This window comes from Lithobates pipiens, unplaced genomic scaffold (genome assembly GCF_037356315.1).
Source record: "Lithobates pipiens isolate NorthernLeopardFrog02 unplaced genomic scaffold, aLitPip1_a1.2 Scaffold_1, whole genome shotgun sequence".
NCBI classification, from domain to species: domain Eukaryota; kingdom Metazoa; phylum Chordata; class Amphibia; order Anura; family Ranidae; genus Lithobates; species Lithobates pipiens.
The window spans coordinates 226,248,952-226,270,131 of record NW_027507685.1 but is presented as its reverse complement, the minus strand read 5'-3'; the positions used below and the strand labels follow the sequence as shown (position 1 = coordinate 226,270,131).

The following is a 21,180-nucleotide window of genomic DNA, read 5'->3' as shown; positions in this document are numbered from 1 at the left end:
CTGATCCAATTTGGGTCAAAAGAATGATGGATTCCAATGTGTCTACTAATGGCCGAAACTATTTTTTTATTTAAAATGGGTTTGATATGATCTTTAATACGTATTGAAAACATTAGTTTAGTTTTCCCGATATAGAAGCCTCCGCAGCGGCATTGCGCTAAGTATACAATGCCAGTGGTGGAACATGTGACATGAAATTTAGGAAAAAACCAGGTTCCATTGGGCAATTTGACTTTCCCAGAGTTATTAATATTTGGGCACATTTCACAGTTGCCACATGAATAGTTGCTTCTTCCCCTGAAGAAGCTCAGTGTGAAACATATTGGGTACAAGTGCAATTATTCTATCAGCATCTACCATTGGGATTCCTCCGCTCAATTAATTATGCGCATACAACTGTCTGTATAATTTTCGCATATTATTTTAAATATTTTTTTAATTTTTAATTTATTGTACGTATCATATTGTTATAATGTGTACCGTATAAAAAATCCCCCCTGCCCTATTCCTCATTTCTTTACACATAATATTATTGGGGGATGAGGTACCTATGCTGCTAGGGTGTCACTGGGGTATTGGACCAAACTCTTTCTATCATCAGGGTTTACTTCCTCTTTAAACACCCCTCGTGACCAGACCAATTTTGAGCTTTCGGTGCTCTCACACTTTGAATGACAATTACTCAGTCATGTAACACTGTACCCAAATGAATTTTTTGTCCTTTTTTCCCACAAATAGAGCATTCTTTTGGTGGTATTTGATCACCTCTGGGTTTTTTTTATTTTTTGCGCTATAAATTAAAAAAGACCGAAAATTTCGAAAAAAAAAACATTTTTCTTTGTTTCTGTGATAAAATTTAGCATATTTTTTTTTTCATGAATTTTGGCCTCAATTTATACTGCTACATATCTTTGGTAAAAATAACCCAAATTAGTGGATATTATTTGGTCTTTGTGAAAGTTAGAGAGTCTACAAGTTGTGGTGCAAATCATACAAAATTAATCACATCTGATGTACTGGTGGCCTATCTCATTTCTTGCGACTTGAACAAGCCAGGAAAGTACAAATACCCCCCAAATGACCCATTTTTTGAAATTTGATATTCCAAGGTATTTAGTAAGAGGCATGGTGAGCTTCTTGGTGTTGTCATTTTTTTCCCACAATTCTTTGCAAAATAAAGATTTATTTTTTATTTTTTTATTTTTCACAAAATTGTCATTGTAATAGGTTATTTCTCTCACATGGCATGTGTATACCACAGATGACGCCCCAAAATAAATTCTGCTACTCCTCCTGAGTATTATGATACCACATGTGTGGGACTTTTCCACAGCCTGGCCACTTAGATAGGCCCAACATGCAGGGAGCGCCGTCACATGTTCTAGGAGCATAAATTACACATCTAACTTTTTGACTAACTGTTACACTTTTGAAGGCCCTGGAGCACCAGGACAGTCACACTGACATGGCACTGATGACAGATGGCACTGATACGTGGCACTGGTGACATGTGACACTGATGGCAGATGCCACTAATATGTGGCACTGATGACAGATGGCACTAATATGTGACACTGATGACACATGGCAATAATACGTGACCCTGACAGATGGCACTAATATGTTGCACTGATGACAGATGGCACTAATAGGTGACAGTGACATGTGGCACCGATGACAGATGGCACTGATACGTGGCATTGATGACACGTGACACTGATAACAGATGGCACGTGACACTGACAGGTGGCACTGATGACAGATGGCACTGATACGTGGCACTGGTGACAGATGGCACTAATATGTGGCACTGATGACACGTGACAGTGATATTGCACTGATGGCAGATGGCACTATGTGGCACTGATGACATGTGGCACTGATGTGGCACTGATCACAGATGGCATTATACGTGGCACTGATGACAGATGGCACTTATACGTGGCACTGGGGACAGATGGCACTGACAGGTGGCATTGGGGCAAATGGCACTGGCAGGTGGCACTGGGGCAAATGGAACTTGGGACAGATGGCACTGACAGGTGGCACTGGGGACAGATGGCACTGACAGGTGGCACACTGGGGACAGATGGCACACTGGGGACAGATTTATTAGCACACTGGGGACAGATGGCACACTGGGGACAGATTACTTACGGCCGCTGCAGCCGCTAATCTCTCCCTCTTTACATGCTGTCTGTGTATGTTTACATATGAGATCATCTCTCATTGGACACCCTGTTCACGCTGTAAACGGCCACTGTGATTGGCCGTTTACAGCGATCTGTAACTGGCTGTGTCCAGGGGACACGGCCAGCACAGAACTTCCCCGATGCGCGCTCGCTGGAGCGCACATTGCGTAAGTAAACAGGAGGACGTCCAGGGACGGCCTCCTGGCAATTGGCGTCCGCTCTGCAGCCGTCTTTCGGCTATAGAGCGGACGCCTAGTGGTTAAGCTCCTTCTTGATGTTGCGATACTGATCCGGCTCCCTGAGATTGATGTTGGACTATCACTTCCTCAACTGCTCTTTTGACCGTACTTCAAACTTCTGCTCCAGGGTGCTGGCCAAATTTGACATGATGTCGTCCTTCCTTCTATTCGGATGGGTTTATGGATCATGTTTCCCATCATTATCCTCCCTCCTTAAAATCCCCACAATCTCTACCATTTCCTCAAAGGCCATGTTGGTGGCCTTCAATCTCCTCCTGGAACCGGATGTTTGGGGCTCCGGGCTTTCCTCCGTGCTAGTTCCACAATGTGTCTCCGCCATTTTTCTCAATATACTCCTACTGCGCACCGAAGAGAGAAGGGGTGGGGAATATTCATGAAAAAGAACGTCAAGGGCGGGCAACGGGGGCTGAGTTTGACACATGCGCAGTATATATATAAAGCTAACACACATCTGTCATACGTCCGATCTGTGTGTCAAACGAACGGCAGTGGCAAACGCGCTAAACAAAGGTAACATTTGAACTTGGCCCATCACAGTGGCCTATACTGCTTCAAGATTGAGGCCTATATTGGGATAAGATAATGAGAGTTTAGACTGACATTGTGTTTTTGTCTTGTGTATTGTCTTACAGAAAAAATGAATCCGTTTAACCACTTAAGCCACGGACCATTTGGCTGGCCAAAGACCAGACCACTTTTAACGATTCGACAATGCGTCATTTTAACTGACAATTATGCGGTCATGCGACGTGGCTCCCAAACAAAATTAACGTGCTTTTTTCGCCATAAATATAGCTTTCTTTTGGTGGTATTTGATCACCTCTGCAGTTTTTATTTTTTGTGCTATAAACAAAAAAAGAGCGACAATTTTGAAAAAAACGCATTATTTTTAACTTTTTGCTATAATAAATATCCCTAAAAAATATATAAAAAAAAATTTTTTCCCCAGTTTAGGCTGATATGTATTCTTCTACATATTTTTGGTAAAAAAAAATTGCAGTAAGCGTATATTGATTGGTTTGCGCAAAAGTTATAGCGTCTAAAAAAATAGGGTATAGTTTTATGGCATTTTTATTAAGAATTTTTTGTTTTTGTTTTTTCAATAAATGTTTATTAAAATTTTTCAGATATACATTAAATCCCAGTTATCAGGAGATGACCGGATGAAGGTGTGAGAGCCCGAGCAGCGTGTGGAAGAGAGCTCCTATTATCCTGCTGTCTGGCCGTCCCGCCATCTACAGGCTCTGAGACGCTACAGATCACAGACCTCAGACCTCCCGGGACGCTGCTACGGACCTCAGAAATGTGCAGAGAGTCTGAGCTGAAGCCGTACCGTACAGGGGTGAGCCATTGAGCCGCCGAGCCGCTGAATTGGCTTTGAAAAGCATTTTGAAAAAATCCGAGTAAATATCGGTGAGCAGGTGAGCCTTCTGCCCTTTGTGGATTTTAGAAAACAGCGGATCAGCTGATCCATTGATTCATTAAGACGGCTTTAGGAACAACGGAGCCATGGAGCCGCCTTGCTGTGCTTTGCTGCTGTTTGAAACAATCTTGAAACAACTTTGGAGACAGCGATAAAAGGGGGAAAAAAAAAGTAAGGCTGAGCAGGCTGTTCAGGAGTAATATTTAGCCGCTGAATGGAACAGCTGACAAGCATTCATGAGTTACAGTTGAAATACTGAACGGACATCGGAATCTGTGAATGGCTGAACAGCTGAGCAGCAGGACGATCAGGTTGCCCACATTCAACTGTCTTATTAAGCTAAGCTGCTGTTATTGTGCTCCTGTTGTACTTTAGCTTGCGTAATATATGTAATATCAAACAAGGATTTTCCATCTTTGTAGTAACATTTGGTATATAGTTTGCGCTGATCAACTTTTTTATGTATTGTTGTTCAACTGCATGGTATACACTTTAGGTCTAGCAGCAATCTAACCGACATACCACATTCAGATATTTTTCACTTTGATAGCGTGAGGGAACCCCATTTTTCTATATGTAATATATGTACACATTCTGCTACTGCTCTTTCATATATTCTGCCACTGCTCTTCAAATTTATAAAGCCTGATAATGACATGATGGAATATTAAGATGCAGATCCTGTGAATACTCTGTTAACCGGCTGATTTGCTGATTTGAGTGGCTCTGGGGACTATTTTTCTTTTTTTTTCCACTACATTGAAGTTTTTTTTTTAGGTATCTACAGTGCCAATAGAGTCAATTATTATTAAATCATTTCATTTTTATTTTTTTGAAGGATAGATGTCTAAACCTCAGACTCACTCTGCGACACTAAATAAATCGACATTAGAGTTAATATCTACAGTAGATATTTCAGCAGCAGATATTAATAAATTAAAGAAAACAAAGACAGTAAAAAATACAAAAGCAGATATGGCTGATGCTTTACAATCATCTGTGAAGGATTCTTCCTCAGCTGCAGCCATTTTGGCAGCTATTATGGAGTATTCCAAGCCTGCGTGCTGAAAATTTATCGTCCCTAACTGCAATAGCACACTGCTCAGCGCTTCAGGATTCCGATTCAAAAGGAAAAATAATAGTAATCTTTGGACCAATATTTATGATCACTAAGAAATTCTATTAAATCAGAAGAATGATAGTGATAGCTGCTGCTTGTTTAAAACATATGTCATATAAAATAGTATATATATATATAAAAAACAGAAAAAAATTCAAAAAGTCCACTAATTAAATATATATATATAGCAGCGCTCAATATGCAAAATCTTGATTTTCTGGTGAGTGCATCCCCAAGGGGGGCTTGTATTTGGAGAGCACATAAGGTGGAAAACGCCAGGTGGAAGGTGGTTTCGATCTTTCTTCTTCTTTTCACGTGTTGGACTCTATCACCATTTTTTCAAGAGCACATATGAACAACATCTGAACAAGATTTTGCATATTGAGCGCTGCTATATATATATATATTTAATTAGTGGACTTTTTGAAGTTTTTTCTGTTTTTTATATATATACTATTTTATATGAGCTATTATGGAGTGTAGAGAGACCCTTAAGGGTCAAATGGATCTTATAGCTGTAGAAGTCTCCCAGATCCGTCAGGACCTGGATGGATTTAAAGATAGGGTCTCTGAGGTGGAAAATAGGGTCTCCACATTGGAAGCCTCTACTAAATCAGACTCTAGAGAACTTCATACTTTACAGCTACAGGTTAAATGGTTGCAGGAGCAAGCCAATGATACTGAAAATTGTCTTAGAAGAAATAATGTTCGGATCTTGGGTCTACCAGAAAGGGCAGAAGGGACTAAACCTATTGAATTTGCTGAGCAACTTTTAATTTCAGTCCTAGGCCTGAGTAGTACATCACCCACATTTGTGGTGGAATGGGCACATAGAGTGCCACCAAAACCATCTAAACCTGTGGCCCCTCCTAGGCCTTTTCTGCTATGATTATTGAATTATCGAGATAGAGACAGGGTTCTGGCAGCTGCCAGGGTTAAACAAGATATACCTTTTGAAAATACTAAGTTATTATTTTTCCCGGACTATTCCCAAGAAGTTCAGCAACGTCGTAAAACTTACACGGAGATTCGTAGGAGACTGCAAGAGAAGAAAATCCAGTGCAGCCTTCTGTTTCCCAGCAGATTACGTATCATAGATAATGGACAAACATTTTTTTTTTGAAACGTCGGTTGAGGCCTCCGTCTAGACGTTAAGCGATTTATTATTTTGTACTAGGATCTCTAACATGCGCTATTTTGGATCTCTTAGTTTCAACTACAGCCTTCTCCCCTCACCCCCCCCCCTTTTTTTCCCCCTCCCCCTTTCCCCTGGTCCCTTTTCTCTTTTTCTTTTTCCTCTTTTCTGTTTTCATTCCCTACCCCCTTCCTGTTTTTTTTTTCTTCTGGGGGGGTGGTTGTGTTTATTGTTTTAGCCTATAGGTCAAGTAGATATAGTTGTCTATCTTTTTTTTTTTTTTTATGTTTTTTTTGGGATAAAGCCTTCTCAATGCCATCTCGCTTTTTTTTGGGGATGGTGTTGGAGAAAGACAGGAAGAGCGTTTTTTATGCCCGGGTTGTGTGTTTTTGTTTTTTTTTCAGTCACATTGGGTTTCTATTTTTTCCTTTTCGAAATCTGTTGTTCCAAAGATTTGCAGTTTTTTGAGATGTATGTTTCATATTTTTTTTTTTTTTTAGATGACACTTGATAAAGAGGTTTTTTCTATTCTGTCATGGAATGTGCGGGGGCTAAATTCTAAATCTAAAGCATTGCTATTTAGGTATCCAAAAAGTTATCTTCCACAGATAGTGTTACTTCAAGAAACTCATTTAACAGGGAGTAAGCTTCAGGCTCCTAAGAGGCCCTGGGTATAGAATGCATATCATGCTACATATTCCACGTTTTCTAGAGGAGTTTCAATACTAATTAGTAAATCATTGCCATGTATGGTGGAGGATATATTTTCTGACCCCCAGGGTAAATATGTTTTTGTTGTGTTTCTTCTGTGGGGTCAGAGATATATTGTTGCTGGTGGTGTATATATACCTCCTCCTTTTGTGGGGACTCTTTTGTATAGTATTATTGAAAAGATATCCTTGTATGGTCCAGCTAAATTATTGATAATGGGAGACTTTAATGCTATACTCCTGTTTTGGATAAACCAAATCCCCCTAAATATTTTTTGGGAGAACTTAATAACTGGGCTAAGATGGTAGATCTGGTAGAAGCTTGGCGGTGGAGACATCCATTAATTGGAGGATATTCATGTTTTTCAGCTTCTTATAAGGCTGACTCTCATATAGATTTAGGGTTTGTTAATTCAGCGACACTGGCGGATATAGTGGATGTCAAATACCTGCCAAGTGGGCTATCTGATCATGCTCACACTCCGCATGCACCATTTTTGCGATGCAGCACAATGGAGATTGGGAACCTACTGGATTTCACATCCAGATGTGACCATTAAAATTCGGAATCTTCTTAAAGAGTATTGGGAAATTAATGCAGGATCATCTACTTTAGCAATGACATGGGACGCCTTCAAGGCTTATGCAAGGGGACAGTATATATCTGCTATTAACGCAGTCAATAAGGCTCGGCAAATAAGGAGTGAGGCTTTAAAATGTATAGCAGAGGAAAAAATACATCAATATGCTGCAGATCCCTCCGAGTTAAATTTTGATGCTTTACTCCATGATAAACGGGCACTTAAATCGGGAGTCCGCCGGGACTCCGCGTTTTTTTTTTTTTTTTTTTTAAGTCAGCAGCTACAAATACTGCAGCTGCTGACTTTTAAAATAGTGACACTGGCCTGTCCAGCGCGCCCGCGATGTCGGCACCCGAAGCCGATCTCTAGATCGTCACTCGGGTCCTGCCGCCACCATCTTGGATATGGTAATCAGGAAATGGAGCCTTTCGGCTTCATTTCCCGGTTCCCTACTGCGCATGCGCGAATCGCGCTGCGCAATAAGGATGGCCCCCACTGCCTCTGGGATCTGTGTGTTTCCCAGCAGGCAGTGGGGCACTTGCGGAAGGGGGCGGGCACTTGCGGAAAGGGGCGTAATCTACGCCCCTTTCCGCAGACAGCTATCCCGGAAGTGGGTGCAGTTACCTGGATTATCCAGGTAACTGCACCCCCCTCCCCCCTGAAAGGTGCCAATTGCGGAGGGGGGGGGATTCCGATGAGTGGAGGTCCATTTTAGGGTGGACCTCCGCTTTAACTTACATATGGCAGAGACTCTCTGCTTAGGCGCTGCACAGTCTACCATGTACAATTTTTAAATCAAGCCAAATATGAGCAAAATAAAATGAATAGTGATTAACTCATTGTCCCTTTCATCTTCCTGTGTAATATGTGAAATCAATAAAATGATATAAATTCATGAATGTGAAATAAATAGTGATTAGTCCATTTTCTGATGCATCTTCAGTCAGTCATAATTATGGTGAAATTCTTTAATAGTGCCAAGCTCTTATCACCCAAAATAAGTGCAATAATACTGTGCTCCCCGCCCGTGGTGTGATCCCACTCACCGACTTTCAATGGAACGTCTATTATTACATAAAATTCATACACGTTTTAATACAGGTATTCTGGTATCTTCCTGGGTCTTGTTGACCATCATAGTAGTCCAATGGCAGTGTATTAGCTCAACTCTTTCATATTATATAAACAAGAAAAGCAGGGGGAGAGGTAACTAGCCTCAATGGGACTTTTAACGGTATCAAACATTACATATGAAAAAAATCGCATAGCAATCAAAAAAAGTTTTTTTTAAAAACGAATTTTCTTAGAGATTTATTATACAAAAACATAACAGATTTTGCTAAAACAGCACCATGAATACAGATATACATCCATACAATACATAGAGATCTGGAAGAATCATTTGTGAACTCAGTCAATGTAGTATGATGCTCGACATGTTTCACTCGTAAGCGAGTTTCTTCAGGAGCTTAGAGTATCATTGACAAGAATAGTACTGCATGGATAAACACATAGACAAACAAAGATTAAATAGTGCAAATTCATTATTCACAATGAGCTTTAAAGCGGGAGTCCACCGGGACTCCGCGTTTTTTTTTTTTTTTTTAAAAGCCAGCAGCTACAAATACTGCAGCTGCTGACTTTTAAATAGTGACACTTACCCGCCCAGCGCACCCGCGATGTCGGCACCCGAAGCCGATCGCTCGCTCGTGCCGCCGCCATCTTGGGTATGGGAATCAGGAAATGGAGCCTTTCGGCTTCATTTCCCGGTTCCCTACTGCGCATGCGCGAGCCGCGCGGCGCAATCCGGACGGTCCCCGCTGCCTCTGGGAGCTGTGTGTTTCCCAGCAGGCAGCGGGGCACTTGCTGAAGGGGGCGGGCGCTTGCGGAAAGGGGCGTAACGTACGCCCCTTTCCGCAGAGAGCTAGCCCGGAAGTGGGTGCAGTTACCTGGATTATCCAGGTAACTGCACCCCCCTCCCCCCTGAAAGGTGCCGATTGTGGCGCCGGAGGGGGGGGATTCCGATGAGCGGAGGTCCATTTTAGGGTGGACCTCCGCTTTAAAGTAAAGCAAAACAAATCGATATGATTGCTACATACAGCATTGCCATAAACAAAATTCAAATATATGGGTATTTAGGGAACAAAACATTTGGGTCATTCAGAATCATGGGGGCTGAAAGATCACATACTTACCAAATATATATTTACACAATAGATCAAAATAATCCCGTATTGCAAAAAATGGAGAGGCTCAGTGGAAAATAAAGGGATGGGGAAACCATCCGGACCATATATGCTTGCAGGGAGGTGCTTCAAAATAGCAGTTTAAATATATGCTATAAAAGGAGGAAAACAAAAATCCCGCTTTGATTAAAAGGGCATAATATTGCTCTCCTGAATCGCATCAAATTATGCGACTCAGGAGAGAAATTTATATTAACTGCATAGATTGATAAATAATTTAAAACTCATTACCTGGTAGGATCAAGGTTAAAGAAACTGAACCCCCACATAGGGGTCAGGGGCTGCCATAGCTAGACCGCAATTTCCAAAATGGGCAGGGGAGATGTCCACCTAGCCGTTCTCATATAGGGTGAAATTGACTCAGTGTTATGCTGGGGCTTATCAAATCTGGTATGCACAGAAAAGAAAGACCAAACAGCAAGCAATAGCCACAAATTAGTTCGGATAAATTCAGTATTAAAAAGTCAGGATAGAGATAAAGATTTGAGCTGAAAGTCACACAAGCAAGCAAACAGCTACATACCTAATTACACGATGTAACGATGGTGTAACGAACTTGCACATACACAGTCCTCCACAGATTTTAGTCGCATAATTTGATGCGATTCAGGAGAGCAATATTATGCCCTTTTAATCAAAGCGGGATTTTTGTTTTCCTCCTTTTATAGCATATATTTAAACTGCTATTTTGAAGCACCTCCCTGCAAGCATATATGGTCCGGATGGTTTCCCCATCCCTTTATCTTCCACTGAGCCTCTCCATTTTTTGCAATACGGGATTATTTTGATCTATTGTGTAAATATATATTTGGTAAGTATGTGATCTTTCAGCCCCCATGATTCTGAATGACCCAAATGTTTTGTTCCCTAAATACCCATTTATTTGAATTTTGTTTATGGCAATGCTGTATGTAGCAATCATATCGATTTGTTTTGCTTTTCTTTAAAGCTCATTGTGAATAATGAATTTGCACTATTTAATCTTTGTTTGTCTATGTGTTTATCCATGCAGTACTATTCTTGTCAATGATACTCTAAGCTCCTGAAGATACTTGCTTACGAGTGAAACATGTCGAGCATCATACTACATTGACTGAGTTCACAAATGATACTTCCAGATCTCTATGTATTGTATGGATGTATATCTGTATTCATTAGACATGTGCATTCGTTTTCGTCCGAATGCATTTTCGTCCGAATTTCAGCTATTTTCGTTTTCGTTTTGACAAACGATAACGAAAGCACAAAATCCGAAAAACGAAAGATCCGACATAAATAAATGCTTTATTTTCGTTTTCATTGTTACAACAGTTCGATATAGAATAGGAGATTGGACATGACTCTGACGATAACAATCTGTCTATAGAACCTGTGGTCGAATGTGCTTAACCTTACCTCTATTAGTCCAAGATTATATAGAGAAAATATTCGACAGAGAAAAAAGATTTGACAGAGAGAAAAGATTCTGCAAGTTACTGTCCTAAAAAGTGTTTGGGGACCCGGGTCCTGCCCCAGGGGACATGTATCAATGCAAAAAAAAGTTTTAAAAACGGCCGTTTTTTCGGGAGCAGTGATTTTAATAATGATTAAAGTGAAACAATAAAAGTGTAATATTCCTTTAAATTTCGTAGGGGGGGGTTGTCTATAGTATGCCTGTGAAGGGGCGCATGTTTCCCGTGCTTAGAATTGTCCCTGCACAAAGTGTCATTTATGCAGGAAAAAAAGTCCTTTAAAATCACTCGCAGCTATAATGAATTGTCGGCTCCCGTAATACAGAGAACACTCATTGAAAGTCATTGATAAAAAAATAAATAAATAAATAAAAAAAAAAGCGTGGGGGTCCCCCAAATTCAATTTCCAGGCCCTTCAGGTCTGGTATGGATATTAAGGGGAACCCTGCCTCAAATTTAAGAAAAAATTTGACGTGGGGTTCCCCCTAAATATCCATAACCAGACCCTTCAGGTCTGGTATGGATATTAAGGGGAACCCCGCATCAAATTTTAAAAAAATTTGACATGGGGTTCCCCCTAAAAATCCATACCAGACCCTTTATCCGAGCACGCAACCTGGCAGGCCGCAGGAAAAGAGGGGGGGACGAGAGAGCGGCCCCCCCTCCCTCCTGAACCGTACCAGGCCACATGCCCTCAACATTGGGAGGATGCTTTGGGGGTCCGTGACCCCTCAAAGCACCTTGTCCCCATGTTGATGAGGACAAGGGCCTCATCCCCACAACCCTGGCCGGTGGTTGTGGAGGTCTGCGGGCGGGGGGCTTATCAGAATCTGGAAGCCCCCTTTAACAAGGGGACCCCCAGATCCCGGCCCCCCCCCTGTTTGAAATGGTAAGGGGGTACAAAAGTACCCCTACCATTTCACAAAGAAAGTGTAAAAAATGGTTAAATAAAACAAACACACTTTTGAAAAATTCCTTTATTAAAAATAAAAAAAAGATTCCAGCGGCGGTAATCCACTCTTGCTATCCAGCGACGGACGGTCAGCTCTCCATCGATGTCTAATGTCATCCAGCGCAGCGCAGCATCCTTCTTCTGTCTCCGTGGAGGAGACACTACAGACATTCCGGCGGCTTGACGTTTCTTATATAGGGTGGGCGGGGCCACCCGTCACCTGACCCCGCCCCCCTCTGACGCAAGGGGAAACCCGGGGTTCCCTGTGACGTAGGGGTGACCCGCACCCCTCTGATGTAACACAGGCAGGTTTCCGTTACATCAGAGGGGGGCGGGGTCACCCATACGTCACGGGGAACCCCGGGTTTCCCCTTGCGTCAGAGGGGGCGGGGTCAGGTGACGGGTGGCCCCGCCCTCCGTATATAAGAAACGTCAGCGCCGGAATGCCTCCAGTGTCTCCGTGGAGGAGACAGAAGAAGGATGCTGCGCTGCGCTGGATGACATTAGACATCGATGGAGAGCTGACCGTCCGTCGCTGGATAGCAAGAGTGGATTACCGCCGCTGGAATCTTTTTTTATTTTTAATAAAGGAATTTTTAAAAAGTGTGTTTGTTTTATTTAAACATTTTTTACACTTTCTTTGTGAAATGGTAGGGGTACTTTTGTACCCCCTTACCATTTCAAACAGGGGGGGGGGGCCGGGATCTGGGGGTCCCCTTGTTAAAGGGGGCTTCCAGATTCTGATAAGCCCCCCGCCCGCAGACCTCCACAACCACCGGCCAGGGTTGTGGGGATGAGGCCCTTGTCCTCATCAACATGGGGACAAGGTGCTTTGAGGGGTCACGGACCCCCAAAGCATCCTCCCAATGTTGAGGGCATGTGGCCTGGTACGGTTCAGGAGGGAGGGGGGGCCGCTTTCTCGTCCCCCCCTCTTTTCCTGCGGCCTGCCAGGTTGCGTGCTCGGATAAAGGGTCTGGTATGGATTTTTAGGGGGAACCCCACGTCAATTTTTTTTTTAATTTGACGCGGGGTTCCCCTTAATATCCATACCAGACCTGAAGGGTCTGGTTATGGATATTTAGGGGGAACCCCACGTCAAATTTTTTCTTAAATTTGAGGCAGGGTTCTCCTTAATATCCACACCAGACCTGAAGGGCCTGGTAATTGAATTTGGGGGACCCCCACGCTTTTTTTTTTATTTATTTATTTTTTTATCAATGACTTTCAATGAGTGTTCTCTGTATTACGGGAGCCGACAATTCATAATAGCTGCGAGTGATTTTAAAGGACTTTTTTTCCTGCATAAATGACACTTTGTGCAGGGACAATTCTAAGCACGGGAAACATGCGCCCCTTCACAGGCATACTATAGACAACCCCCCCCTACGAAATTTAAAGGAATATTACACTTTTATTGTTTCACTTTAATCATTATTAAAATCACTGCTCCCGAAAAAACGGCCGTTTTTAAAACTTTTTTTTGCATTGATACATGTCCCCTGGGGCAGGACCCGGGTCCCCAAACACTTTTTAGGACAGTAACTTGCAAATTAGCCTTTAAAATTAGCACTTTAGATTTTGAACGTTGGAGTCCCATAGACTTTAATAGGGTTCTAAAGTATGCTATATAGTTAGCTCCGTCGAATCTTCTTTATACATTCGACAGACACCATAAGCCTTCCAAGACAGATTCGACCGTAATTCATGTGGATTTTCGGACGAATGCAATTTTTGAACGAAAAACGAAATAAATAAAAACGAATTTCGGGAGTAACTAAATAAATTAAGTTTTCAGACGAAAACGAAATTCCGAAACGAAATATTTTACTCTGCACATGTCTAGTATTCATGGTGCTGTTTTAGCAAAATCTGTTATGTTTTTGTATAATAAATCTCTAAGAAAATTTGTTTTTAAAAAAAACTTTTTTTGATTGCTATGCGATTTTTTTTCATATGTAATGTTTGATACCGTTAAAAGTCCCGTTGAGGCTAGTTACCTCTCCCCCTGCTTTCCTTGTTTATATTGAATACTTAGGATGTGGTATCATTTTGTTTGGTTGGCTTCACTTCATCCTTTAAATCTTTCATATTATATGCATGGAGAAGACAATGGAAAATCCACATAGCATAATTCTGTTTTATTGAATTAAAAATCATTAAAAAAATTACACTCACTTTTCCATAGAAAATTCAAGGCAAAAAAAACACCAAATAGGATGTACAGCACTGGTGTGCGTGTCACCAACCAGATATCATGTCACCAATGGCAATCCACTGATGTGTTTCTTCCCACCTACTGGGCATTATTAAACACAGGTAGGACGGAACGCGTCAGTGGATTGCCATTGGTGATGTCATATCCTGTCGATGGACTGCATTCTGGATCTATAGTCTCAAAGGCTGCTCAGATGTGATAGGGAGGAAATGTTCAGCATAGAAACTCAATGAAACTGAGAATGTGCAGAGCTGCCAGCATTGCTCTGCAAAATCCCCAACTGCAGTAGGGACATGGACAGGAGGGGGAGATAGAGAACAGCAGGATCAACCAGATTACAGAAAACAAATCTAATACTGACTCAGTGAGTACAAACAGTATGCAATACACCAATTATTGATAGATTTTTATGTTGTGGGTTTAATTACACTTGAACAGCATCATGTGTCATATATATATATTATACACATTCATCAGCCACTTCATTAGGTACACCTGTTCAATTGTTTGTTAACACAGAATGCTAATTAGCCAATCACATGGGAGCAATTCAACACATTTAGGCATCTAAACGTGGTCAAGACAACTTGCTAAAGTTCATACCGAGCATCAGAATGGGGAAGAAAGGGGATTTAAGTGACTTTCAATGTGACTTGGTTGTTGGTGCTAGACAAGCTGGTCTGAGCATTTCAATTACTGCTGATCTACTGGGATTTTCATGCACAACCATCTCTCGGGTTTACAGAGAATAGTCTGAAAAAGAGAAAATATCCAGTGAGCGGCAGTTGTGTGGACGAAAATGCCTTGTTGATGTCAGAGTTCAGATGAGAATGGGCAGACTGGTTCCAGGTGATAGAAAGGCAACAGTAACTTAAATAACCACTCGTTACAACCAAGGTATTCAGAATACCATCTCTGAATGCACAAAACATCGAACCTTGAAACAGATGTGCTACAGCAGTAGAAGACCATGCCGGGTGCCACTGGTGTCAGCTAAGAACAGGAAACTGAGGCTACAATTCACACAGGTTCACCAAAACTGGACAGTAGAAAATTGGAAAAACGTCGCCTGGTCTGATGAATCTCGATTTCCGTTCCGACAAAAAAAAAAAAAAATAATAAACAAATTTGGCGAGAAATTAATGGGAAGCACCTCAAAAGCGCCTGAAAAGCACACGAAAATTGCTTCAAAATGGTTCCTTTGAGTTACGTGACTTTCAAAAAAGCGCACTGCTAACGCCTCCAGTGTGAAAGCAGCCTTAATGATTGACCTGGGGGTTAGGGTGTGGTACTAGTTTGCTAAGCAAGCCAGGTAGATTGCAAACATAAGCCCAGCACTGTGAATCTCGGCTTCTTATCCAAGAGACTAATAGCAGAGTAGATCTTTACATATTTAGTCATTATTACACATAGTATTGTGCAATCAGCTTACAGAAAAGAGGATGCGATATTTGCTTTTTTAGAGCTGGTTGAGCATCACTGCAATATGTTTTGTTTTATAAAGATTCTTTTACTTGCTAAATGACAGATAAGAACCCAGGTTGTTTTTCACATTAAACAGAAGATATACATCCATCTACGGAATGACCATGGACCGCATCTCCTGAAAAAAAGATGAGAGAAATATGCCAATCTGTGCCAGACAACAAACAAGAATCATATATAATTTCACAGCAACCTAAACCTCTATCAAATGTTAATTTGTGAAACAAGGATTTTATAAAAATAATAAAAATATGTTATCAATTAATAAAATATAAATGCGAATAAAAGAAAATTGACCACAAACTTCTAAAGTTTACCATTAAAACTAATTTAATATTGACCTTGGATATGCTTAAACATATGTATATTTTATATATAGAAATTGAACCATCACAAGAACAGCGCATCAGAGAGACTCATAGTCTGATGTGAAGAGCATAGAAACAATTTATTAAAATGAAAAAGAAAAAAACTCGATAAAAGACGTCTGATCCTCCAGGGATCTTAAAACCTTTACATCAGTCAATCACGACAATAAAACAACAGTTGCTTGATGATAAATTAACCCTGGAATCTTCTACTCGTAACTTTGAGATGTTGGTAAAAACAGGGCTGTGTTGCTAGTGTAGTCTATTGTACACGTAGATTGAATGATTGTGGGTGATTATCTCCCAGAGGCAGGGGGAACCAGTGAAGTTCGTATATAGGTGTAAATATTTTATATATACACTCACTGCCACTTTTAGGTACTAGGTACACTTGTTCAATTGCTTGGTAACACACATATTGCTAGTTAGCCAATCACATGGGAGCAACACAATGCATTTAGTCATCTATATGTGGTGAATAGGACTTGCTGAAGTTCCAACGGAGCATCAAAATGGGGAAGAAAGAGGATTTAAGTGACTTTGAACGTGGCTTGGTTGTTAGTGCCAGACGGGCTGGTCTTAGTGTTTCAAAAGCTGCTGATCTCCTGGAATTTTCATGCACAACTATCTCTTGGGTTTACAGTAAATGGTCTGAAAAAGAGTAAATATCCAGTGAGCGGCATTTGTGTGGAAGAAAATGTCTTGTTGATGTCAGAGGAGAATGGGCAGACTGGTTTGAGATGATCGAAAGGCAACAGTAACTCAAATATCCACTTGTTAAAGCCAAGGTATGCAGAATACCATCTCTGAATGCACAACACATCGAATCTTGAAGCAGATGAGCTTTAGCAGCAGAAGACCACACCAAGTGCCAATCCTGTCAGCTGAGAACAGGAAACTGAGGCTACAATTCACACAGGCTCACCAAAATTGGGCAGTAGAAGATTGGAAAAACGTTGCCTGGTCTGATGAGTCTCGGTTAGGCTGCGACATTCAGATTGGAGGGTCAGTATTTGGCATAAACAACAGAAAAGCATGGATCCATCCTGCCTTGTATCAAAGGTTCAGACTGGTGGTGTAATAGTGCAGGGAATATTTTCAGGGCACTTTGGGCTCCTTAGTACCAACTGAGCATCATATAAATGCCACAGGCTACCTGAGTATTGTTGCTGACCATGTCCATCCCTTTATGACTACAATGTACCCATCTTCTCCAGCAGGATAATGCATCATGTCACAAAGCTCCAATCATCTCACCACTGGTTTCTTGAACATGACAATGAAGTCACTCTACTCCAATGGCCTCCACAGTCACCAGATCTCAATCCAATAGAGCACCTTTCAGATGTGGTGGAACAGGAGATTCCCAACATGGATGTGCAGCCAACAATTCTGCAGCAACTGTGTGATGATATGATGTCACTATGGACCAAAATCTCTGAGGAGTGTTTCCAACACCTTGTTGAGTCTATGCCACGAAGAATGAAGGCAGTTCTGAAACGGGGACCCAACCTGGTACTAGCAAGGTGTACACAAAAAATTGTTTATATTATATACATATAAGTTGCTATAGCCGCTAACGATAATCTTCTCCTGGCGAGTAGCAGAGGACGCCTTCCCCCGCCAGGAGGAGACAATTCCTGATTCCCTGGTCAGCACTGTCTGTGTTGATGGGAGAATCGTGCAAATTTCTTTCCTGCAACCCGTGGCTGTAGGAAAGAAATCCACACTGTAATGGCCGGCCTTAGATTTACTAAAATCATATAATATGAGGTCAGATCTAAACACTTTCAATTTGTATGCAATCAGGCAGGCCCTTTAACTACATAGTTGAAGGTTAATCCAAAGGAAGTTGTATAAGAAAATTGTATAATATTTGGCCAGCTTTAGTGTTTTAGGAAGACAGATAACATTATTTTATGCTTTCTGTTAAGCTCATGGAAAGTGAGAAGGACATGGCATTTATGATAAGAACAACAAGTATTTTCTGTGTTTTCTAAACATATTCCTAGGTCTATAAACAGAAAACGAATGCAGCCTTCACAAGACCTGTAAACTGTCCAATATGTAATTTTTGTTCTTAGGTTTAGATAAACTCTAGAGCGGGGGTCGGCAACCCGTCGAAAGTGATCAGATCACCTGTCGAGGACTCGTGGGTGATGGGTAGATCATCAACACAACTCTGCTTTGCCGACTCTGCACCTTGGCGCCAATTGTTCCTTCAGCCTCATCCACTGCGCTTATCTTTCCTCACAGGGAGTACAGCAAAAATTGGGAGACAGCACAACTCAGAACGGTGGGTGGGAGCGGGCCAAGTTAACTTTTACAGGTAACCAACAGGTGATTAGTTGTTAGGTGGTCCTAGCAAACAATCACCAGCTTGTTAATATGGAAAGTTATCTCCGGCATCTCCGGCTACTGCCCTCTGTCCAGAGCTGTGATGTGTCCCGCTTCTGTTCTGACACAAGCCACTTCCCTACTGACACTATCCACTGCCCTACTGACACTATCCACTGCCCTACTGACACCAGCCACTTCCCTACTGACACTATCCACTGCCCTACTGACACCAGCTATTGCCCTACTGCCACTGTCATCTGCCTTACTAATGCCAGCCACTGCCCTATTGACATCTGCTCTACTGAGACCATCCACTGCCTTATTGACACCAGGCACTGCCCTACTGAAACCAGCCACTGCCCTACTGACACCAGCCACTACCCTACTGCCACTGTCACCTGCTATACTGACACAATCCACTTCCCTACTGACACCAACCACTTCCCTACTGACACCAGTCACTGCCCTACTGACACCAGCCACTGCCCTACTGACACCAGCCACTGCCCTACTGACACCAGCTATTGCCCTACTGCCACTATCACCTGCTCTACTGACACCATCCACTGCCTTACTGACAGCATGCACTGTCGTACTGAAACCATCCACTGCCTTACTGACACCAACCACTGCCCTACTGCCACTGTCGCCTGCCTTACTAACACCAGCTGCTGCCCTACTGACACCAGCCACTACCTTACTGTCACTGTCACCTGCTCTACTGACACCAGCCACTGCCCTACTGACACCACCCACTGCCCTACTTACACCTTCAACTGGCCTACTGACACCAGCCACTGCCCTACTGACACTGTCAATAACTCTGCTTACACCATCTACTGTCCTACTGCCACTGTCACCTGCCTTACTAACGCCAGCCACTGCCCTTCTGACACCAGCCACTACCCTACTGCCACTGTCACCTGCTCTGCTAATGCCATCTACTGCATTACTAACACCAGGCACTGCCGCACTGAAACCATCCACTGCCCTACTGACACCATCCACTGCCTTACTGACACCAGCCATTACCCTACTGCCACTGTCACCTGCTCTACTGACACCAGCCATTGCCCTACTATCACAGCCACTGCCCTACCGACACTGTCAATCACTCTGCTGACACCATCTACTGTCCCACTGCCACTGTTAATCACCTTACTGACATTGTCCACTGCCACTGTCAACTGCTCTACTGAAACCGTCCTCTGTCCTACTGACACTGTCCACTTTTAAGGTAGGCTAAGTTTATATTTTTACTGTGACATTTGTTTTATTCTATATTTTATAGTTATAGTTTGCTTTACTATTTAGTTAGGCCTTGCTAGTTAATGTCTTAAAAAAAAAGGGGTGCCAAACACTGGTGATCTTTTTCTCTCTTTATGTTGTTCAGGTAGATTTCCATCTCTCAAAGGTTGCCTACCCTGCTCTAGAGCCTCTCTGATGTATGTGTATAGCAATAGACATCTACTGAGTAGCCAGCTGGGTATTCACAATTAAATCACAAGATCTGAGCAATTCTAAATTCGTACTTCCTCCTTCTCCACAATACAGTCAGAACAAGTTTTCTGTTTTCTGTATGAATACCCTGAAGCCCATTTCCTGCTACTATAATATTTTTAAAGACTTCTTTATTTCTCAAAGGCATTTTGAAGAAGAAAGATGAAGGTTCTTATCCCATCGTTTATTTCCCCCCTTCTCTTACTACTGAGCATTACAGCTGCAGGTAAGAAAATACCATAGATCTGTTCTATATTAATGCAAAATATATTCATGATGCTTTGCAACTTTTATACTCAAATACATCAACATGTCAAAGGTACCCCTCTGCAATGAATGTGAGAATGCAAGATTCTAGAGCAGGGGTCTCCAAACTTTCTAAACAAAGGGCCAGTTTACTGTCCTTCAGACTTTAGGGGGGCTGGACTCTGGCCATTGGGGGTAGAAAAGACAAAAAAAGGAAAAGGTCTGGTGTCACCCACAAACCACCTCCATCCCAATATATACAACAAAAAACAGGAAATCGCCCCGGGACTTTAAATGAGGTGAATGTGGTTAGCCAAGAATTGACAGAGTAAATGCAGTCTAAAAATGTATTGAAATAGTCATGCAAATGTAGCACTGACCCCCGAAGGAGCAACTGGTTTTGTTGGGCTTACTGTTTACCTTCTGCACCTCGTTGTTCTTGTCTAGGGGTTCCCGAGGTTGATGGCCCAATAACTGCAGAGACCGACACTTGAATCCCTTTTGAGGAATTTTTATTTGCATAAAACGTTGAACAGAACACAGTCTCTCAGTTGGGAATAGAGGGTATGGGTAGAAAAGCTTAGGTACTTGTTTGGAAACTACTGACACATAAAGATGTCTCTCTCTAGATGATCAAGGGAATAGCCACTGGCAACTGGATACTTCAGCTGTCGGATAAATCCTGGTTTATGGATTTAGCAGCCGACAAGTGATTCAAACTTAGCACAGTCTCTGCCACAGACTTGGTTGTAAAACTTTAGATGAACACAGAAAGTCTCTCACAGGAACTTAGTTGTAACCGAAGGATGAAATTAGGAACATTCTTACAGTACCAGTATCTTGCAGCCGGTCCGGCGATACCGTAAGAATGCGGATTTACTTGGTGTCCTTTCAGCTCAGCTCCCAGGCTCTTACTGATCAGCCAGCCTCGTGCATGGCCCTCTTCTGAAGAGTCC

The 21,180-nt window shown here is 42.1% G+C and overlaps 1 protein-coding gene across 2 annotated transcripts in view; it reads left to right on the top strand.

Moving 5' to 3' along the window:
* Window positions 1–21,180, top strand: part of LOC143983844 (antigen-presenting glycoprotein CD1d-like) — a 114,608-nt gene that overhangs the window by 37,836 nt on the left and 55,592 nt on the right. The window contains exons 2-3 of one of the 2 annotated variants that reach the window (XM_077483946.1): window positions 3,580–3,873; window positions 20,123–20,204. In XM_077483946.1, the coding sequence (XP_077340072.1) occupies window positions 20,141–20,204 (64 nt within the window). In that variant the 5' untranslated portion in view covers window positions 3,580–3,873; window positions 20,123–20,140. Of the gene's footprint in view, window positions 1–3,579; window positions 3,874–3,985; window positions 4,187–20,122; window positions 20,205–21,180 lie in introns of those variants that run through there. The other variant, XM_077483952.1, reaches the window with a different exon arrangement.